This window comes from Gobius niger, assembly GCF_951799975.1.
Source record: "Gobius niger genome assembly, chromosome: 12".
In the NCBI taxonomy this organism is placed as follows: Eukaryota; Metazoa; Chordata; class Actinopteri; order Gobiiformes; family Gobiidae; genus Gobius; species Gobius niger.
Window position 1 is genome coordinate 32,053,805 of NC_136863.1, and position 7,352 is coordinate 32,061,156.

At 42.0% G+C, this 7,352-nt stretch overlaps 1 protein-coding gene across 1 annotated transcript; it reads left to right on the plus strand.

Annotated features, from left to right (window-relative positions):
- Nucleotides 1-1,739: 1,739 nt before the first annotated feature.
- Nucleotides 1,740-4,658, plus strand: lysmd4 (LysM, putative peptidoglycan-binding, domain containing 4). Its single transcript, XM_079567410.1, has 2 exons — nt 1,740-2,184; nt 3,924-4,658. Exons 1-2 carry the CDS (start codon nt 1,756-1,758, stop codon nt 4,428-4,430), a joined length of 936 nt encoding a protein of 311 aa, XP_079423536.1. The 5' UTR covers nt 1,740-1,755; the 3' UTR covers nt 4,431-4,658.
- Nucleotides 4,659-7,352: the final 2,694 nt, after the last annotated feature.

Consider the following 7,352-nt stretch of genomic DNA (forward strand, 5'->3'; position numbering starts at 1 on the left):
TACAGGTGTTTTACATGCACACACACTTTATTATCACGGGCACCTTGCCACAGTCTCCAGCCTTCACGTGTGCCGTGTGCAGTGAGCATGTGTGTGTTATGAACGGTTCATTTACAGTCGTTTTAAAAAAGAAAAAAAGTGCACAGGCTGTGAGAGCTGGGCCAACACGACTGACCTTTAACCTCTGCTCACAACAGGGACAACCAAAGAGCAACAGCCCCATCTACTGGTCACCTCTATATAACCCCGACATGCATGTCATCGCCTCCCACATAGTAGTAGTTGTATTGCTATGTACAACTAACAGTGCTCTGGAGACTCTCAGGAAAAATGTGATGTTTTTGACACACTGTTTACATAAGATTATGCCTAGTGCAAATGCTTTTGTTTTAAGGCTTACTTTAATTATGTTTATTTAGTTTGAATCAATTAGGCCATTTGATTATTAATCATAGGTGCTGTTCTGCAACTTTGCTTTAACAATACAATTTCTCATCACAAAATATGCTTAAAAACAAGGGATCCATTTAAAGCTGCATCACTCTTCAATTTACTTTTATTCTTAAATTTGTGGATTTATTTATTTATTAGATTTTTAATTTAATTAAAAATCTAAATTTAATTAATTAATTTTTTTAAATCTAGAAAATATTCTTATTAGCCAAAAGAAACAGGCACAACTATCGTTTTGTGTTGTTTTTGTTGTTTGTGATTTTTTTTTTATTAATTTGTTTATTATTATTTTTTTATATTTGTGTCTATATGAAATTATATAAAATACAAAGTACAAATTTCACATCAATGGGACATTAGAGGCAGCTCCTGTCTCACTGGTGTCAGTTCACCAGATGGCAGCAGCGGTGCTGAATTCAGCATTTGAGAGCAGAAGAAGAACATGCTGCTATGCTAGCTGTCACTTGTAGCCATGGATGTGTTGTAGCCTTTAGCATGTTAGCTCCTGAGTCCTGTCCTAGCTCATAGGAGTGGTTTGTCAGCAGCCCAGTGTCAGGTAAACCGGGGAGGGCGACGCGTGCCTGGGTGTGAAGCATGCACTAACATCTGCTCAGTGTGAGCTCAGCCAAACAGAGGCTGCTACAGCTAAGCTAATGAGCTAACTTTAGCTGCTAGCTTCCACAGTGGCTGCTGGGGCTGGTGACAGCTGCTCCCTGGAGGTTAGAGTGAACTTTGCGGATATTTATAGTAGTAGTTTCTGCACTCTGCAACGTGACACTAAATTCATGGTACATGGGCCAATAAACCACCCATAATGTGCTAAATGTGGGCTTGTTAATGTCCTAGTTTGTGGTTCCTAAACGTTAGCAGTAAAATTGTCACCTACACCCACTTAATAAATGGCTCTGATATAACATTTATCCCTAATGTTCTTGTATTTTTATTCATCATCACCTCTTTTGGCAGATTTATGAATTGCTTCACAAATAAATATATAAATAAATACAAGAACATAACCCATCTCCATAATGTTCTAATTCTGCATATCAATGAAAGGTGTGTATATAATTTGTTACAAATACTGTGACATCACTTTAATAACCTCACAACACAAATTTAACTGTTTAATGCAAATTCCTTTCATGCAAAAATATACATTTTATGAAGTATACCTTTGAGTTTACAGTATAAAATAATAGTAGTGCTGACCAAAGTTTCACTTTTTAGTGTATTATGAGACTGTGTGATATGAGCTCTGATGTTGTGCTCTATGTTTTGTGTTTTCCAGGCTGGTGTGCAGGGATGCGGCGGCCTGAGCAGTCACCCCGGGCGTTCCAGGCCCCCGTGGACGTCCACGCCAGCGCTGACGGACAGATGTACATGTTCCCGAGGAGAACAGATGAGTCTGCAGGCTCCTCTGAAGACGAAGAGCTCAGCGCGAACGAGCTCAGGCAGTATCACTCACAGACTCGCGTGCAGAGGCGAGGACAGGGCCCGGAGAGCGACCTGCACCAGGGGGACCACCCGGATGGACAGGGCTTCACGCTGCAGAGGAGGATAGGCGAGTCTGCAGGCACTTCTGATGACGAGGATCTCGGAGCGATGGAACTCAGGCCGTTTCACAGAAACAACCATGTTCACAGTCATGTGCACAGTAATGGACTGGTCCTGGAGAGACCGCTGCAGCAAGGAGACAATCTCAACAAGCTGGCACTGCAGTACGGCTGCAAGGTGGGTATAACCTGAGTACTACAATGTATTCTCTCCAAATATCAATTCACCTGAAAGAGCAGGCCCTAAGGTTAAGACCACCTGTCCCTCTTTTGGTTGGACTGCACAGCCATTTAGGTCTCGGTCCCACCTTTTTCATGTTGCCAGTATAACACTGTATAACAATAGATACAAGAGCCTAGATAAGGGCATAAAATCCATACTTCTTGCATAAAAACTGCCCTAAATTTCTTTGTTTGGATCTTATGTGACCTGTTGAGTTCAAGTAAAAAGTGGTGGTGGTCGTAAATGTGTTATGAGTAATAAATGTAAATGTATTAGTAGTGGGCCGTTATCGACATTAACTGAGACTCAGCTGTAAGTCCGGTTGGTTTTATAGGGCGATAAAAACAATATCACCATTAATCTGTTCTCAAAGCTGGGTTGGGAGTAGAGACCGGCACAGGAATGGATTTCAATCCCGTTCCCGAACCTCCTGCAGTGTCTTCCCCACTCGGCTTGAATGGTTTATCCAAAGCGCAGTGCATGAACTGAGAGCATTGAATTTACCTGTGCCAGGAGATGACAGTGGGTTTGAGTGTAGTTCAGCTGTAAGCCCGGTTGGTCAGTGCGGGGTGAAAGGGGCAGCAGCGTGGGGCTGGAGTCTGCATCGTCCCGGTGTTCACTGGTGCTGATGTGTCGAAGGCTGCGCTCGTGTCCACGTGTATCTAACACTTGGGGACTCCTGCCACAACTGTCCCATGCGAGAGACTATTTTCTTCAGCAGGCCATATTGTGCAGAAGAGGAGATCTAGTTTGTCACCGGAAAATGTGAACAAGCTGGTCAGCCTGAGTGACCGGTCGAAGAAGGAGAAATAGAGCTTGGACTGACACAAAGCTACTGACTGTAACAGTTCCTCACGACCTCGTATGTCGGCCTACAGTTCAAAATTAATGTTTAGCTGAATAAGCAGTTAGTAAACACAAGTGCATCTTATTGAACATGAATTATTTTCATCACAAATGATCATAGTAGAACAGATTTTCCCAAGCAGTTTGTGATGCATTTTGGAAACAGGAGATGAGCCCCTGGTCTAATGCACCGCACACATATTCTATCTATCTATCTATCTATCTATCTATCTATCTATCTATCTATCTATCTATCTATCTATCTATCTATCTATCTATCTATCTATCTATCTATCTATCTATCTATCTATCTATCTATCTATCTATCTATCTATCTATCTATCAAGTGATATCATGTTAATTATGTGAATATCTCAAGAAAAAGAACAAGAACAAGAAAAAGGAGCATGGAACACAAACTACACATATTTTCGGTCAACGTGAAGCTTTTGTAACTTAAAAATGTACTCAAAGTGACACTAATAAGAACTGCTAGTAATGAATACTGCCTTTAACCATCTTTATTTTTTTAAAGCAAAGAAAATGGTTCCATTATGGTCCTAAAAATCTCGTGCAATCGTCTTCTTGATGCCAAACCTATAGAATAGAAGTGTTCATTTCTCCAGGCCGTCCCACAATGTCTCACAGCTTGTCCCACTTTTACAACTGTTTGAGGTCATCACCCTAGTAGTGGCAAACCAGTCACTTTATATTTATGATGATTTATTTATGATGATGTTTAAATTGGGGGTTTCTGGGGTGCCTTCCCAAGAAGACTCTTTAAAAGTTCAATAAAATCTTGAATTGTTGTATCACGTCAAAATGAACACTTGTTTTCTTGGTTCCAGGTGGCTGAAATAAAGCGACTTAACAATCTCATTCAAGAACAAGACCTTTTTGCCTTAAAGTCCATCAAGATCCCGATCCAGAGACACAGCTTTCTTACGGAGGAGTTCGGAGACGCCCGCACCGCTCAGTGCGACGCCCCGCCGCCGCCGTCGCCCGAGACGGCGGCCAGAGCGCCCCCGCCTGTCCGGGAGGCCACCGACTTCCTCATGGAGGTGGACAGCGACATGGTGAGACTGATCCAGGAGGACGAGGAGCTGCTGGAGGCCGGTGACAGGCGGGAGAGGCCAGGCAGGGGCCGCGGGGGGAAGGGCCACGGCGCGGACTGGGGCATCCACTGGTGGAACGCGGTCATCGCCATGCTGCTCATCGGAATCGTCCTGCCGCTGTTTTACATCATCTACTTTAAGACCAGGCCCTCGGACGGCGGCCCCGTGCTCAACGCTCACGGCACGAACAGCTCAGGGACAGAGGGGGCGACGCTGAGGCCCGTCCAGGAGCCCGGCTGATGCAGTGTGACCGTCTTCAGAGGGGGGACCGAGAACGTGTCCCAACCAAATAAGTGCAATATTACTGTGAGAACTGTTCAAGAGAAGCACCAGCATTCAGACACTTGTGTCCACGTCGTGAAGAAAAATCAATTCATTTTGGAAGTACACTACAGCGTATTCTTATGTGCCTCACGCTACTGGGTGACAGTAGAAGTTTGTGAAGAGTAGGGCTGGGCACCATTGCATTTTTTTCGAGACCGGACGATACTCGGGTTTCGATACCGATACTTGAAGGATACTTTTTCCCATATCTATTCGAAAAATATTTCTCATAACAGATTACTAATGTTAATTTATTCCTTTTCCTTACGTTTAATTTCTTTTAAATTTATATAATTTATTGTATGTGAAACAACCAAGAAACTTCGAACAACTAAAGGGGAAAAAATCATGATCACTTTCCACTTTTTAACTTTTCCCCCATTTTTAGCCATTTCTTCCATTTTTTTTTCTTTCGTTTTACCCACATCTTCTTTCTAATTTTTCCATAATTTTTCCAAGTTTTCCCCAATTATTCCCCTTTTTTATTTCTTCACCATTGTTTTTCCTTTTATTTTTATTTTTTCTTTCAAAACTTTTATTTTTTCAATACCAGACGTACCTAAGCCTTTTTTCTCTCGATGCCATACTGGTTTCATTTAACGGTCCCCAGCCCTATTGAACAGTTGCAGGATCATGATAACCGCAGAGATTCTCAGGGATTATTGTGCTGCTGACGCCATTTTGTTTAAACTGTCTAACGCTAACAATCACTCGTTATTACAATCTTTCCCTCAAAGATCCGGCGCTTTGTTCAGGGTTTCTAAACCACCTTAGCACCCCTTACCCTTGACATTTTTGTCGTATGACTGAAACAATTGTGTCTTGGAAATACCCCTAGTACTGCACGCAAAATAAAATGCAGTTATGCTAAACACCAGCAGAGAGTGCTAGACCTAATGCTAACACATCATGCTAATCCGTACCAGGATGAGATGTTTGTCCTTGGAGCAAGTTTGAGGAAGGTGTCGAGACTTTAAAACTCAGAGAAACTTCACTTATTTACTGATTTTAATGATCCTACGGTGGTGTTCAGCCTTTTTTTCCTCAAACTGTGATATCGTTAACATTAACCGACAATTGCTAACAGCACAGACCTCCTTACCTCACGCCCGTTCTGCCACACTGACCGAGAGTGGACTGCTCTTTCAGTGAGCGCTTTTAGTTTTTGTCATAATTTTATTGTAGTCTTTATGAAAGTGTTGCATGTGAAATACTCTTAATGAATTGTTTCTTTTCGGTTTCGCTTTAGCTCAAGGTGGGCTCATTAAATATTAATAAGCATTAGTAATCATTTTAGGGATAGGTTTGTCTGTGAATAAGCATATTATTCTGGCCTATTAGTATAAGACATAAAAGTATAACAAGCAGTGTGTAAATACTTTACAAGCACATTATTAATGCTTATTGGTACCTTATTCATACTTAATGAGCACACCTTAAAGGCACTATATAGAGTTTAAAAATGTTAAAACTACATATTTTCCTCCCCCTACATGTTCCAGCCATGTCCTAATGTGTAGAATGAGCTCAGACCTGTTCACCACAACTGCCTCTAAAATCCTGCACTGTCGCTCAAAAAGTTGTTGCTTCGGGTCAGAAGTGTCCAAGCCTTAGCCGTCCGTAAGCTCCGGTCAATTATAATTTCCCTACATGCTACGTCTGGGTCTGATCTCAGTGGCCGCGTTACATCGGTTGACTTTCTACCGACCATTCAGCGAGCGGGGGAGGCGGGTGTTGTCGGTGACGTCGAGCATTTCCTGGTTGTTGTTTGGCAATGGCGGCGGATACGAAAGTAATGGAAGCTCTTCAATCCGTTCACGCTCGGCTCCCAAATATCCAGAAATTAAAATGGAAGCCTTGGAATGTGCAAGGAATGCCCCCGAGAGTAATGATAGAGTAATGATTCAGTTATGATAGAGTAATGACAGCTGCTTCACTCACTCAGGCGCATTACATACGTCACGACCAAACGCCAGTGAAATCAGATCCAATGGTTTCAAAGGAGTTCACCTCCCACCTGATAACGGAGCTCAATTGTGAAGATCCAGACCCTTGTACGAAACACCATGAGTGCGAGAGTCTGGCAAAACCAGGCTAGGTCTGAAGTGCCGTCATGCACGAGCTTAACATAGAGCTTGTGCGTGACGGCGCGTAAGACCTGAGGTGGCAGTAGTGAGTATAAAATGACCAACTTGCATCTAGTCCCTTTAATATAAGGCACTAAACCTGTTACTAGCCACACAAAAACCTGATACATGACTAGTTTTATGGCAAGGCCTGACTAACATACTTTGTTGTGAGTAATATTACACTCAGCATTAAGCCAGTTATGTATCTCTCAACCTGCAGTGGCTTCAGGAAGTACTCAAACCTGTGTATTTATTCATATGCAGTGTTGGGGTTGGAGTTACTTTTTTCAGTAACTGAGGAATATAACATATTATTCAAACAAAACACGGTCATATATTAGTCATTACAATTTAAGTAACTCAAGTTATAAGTGCGTTGAAATAATTTGTAGTGATTGTCATACAAACATATTACATTTCATAAATCATACAACATTTGCTTACTCATCCCACTGTGAGTAAGTTTAAAGGTAACTTTTTGTGTAAAGTTCATATTACACAATGTATTTGACCTTTCAGTGACCCCGTGGCTGTATGGGTGGTTTTGCTTTCCATCCCGGCGGCTCCTGTCTTGCTTCTGGATCAATTTTATATCAGTTTTTTTCAGATTTCTGATATATATTTCTGGTATACTTAGCCATGGATACACTGCAAAAAGTATTTAACTAGATCAGTATAAACGTCTCAATTTGAGCACAATAATCCAATT

Coding starts and splice junctions, on each gene's coding strand:
- lysmd4 (XM_079567410.1), top strand. CDS start 1,756: ATGCGGCGGCCTGAGCAGTCACCCCGGGCGTTCCAGGCCCCCGTGGAC. Junction 2,185..3,923: donor CACTGCAGTACGGCTGCAAG/GTGGGTATAACC, acceptor TCTTGGTTCCAG/GTGGCTGAAATAAAGCGACT.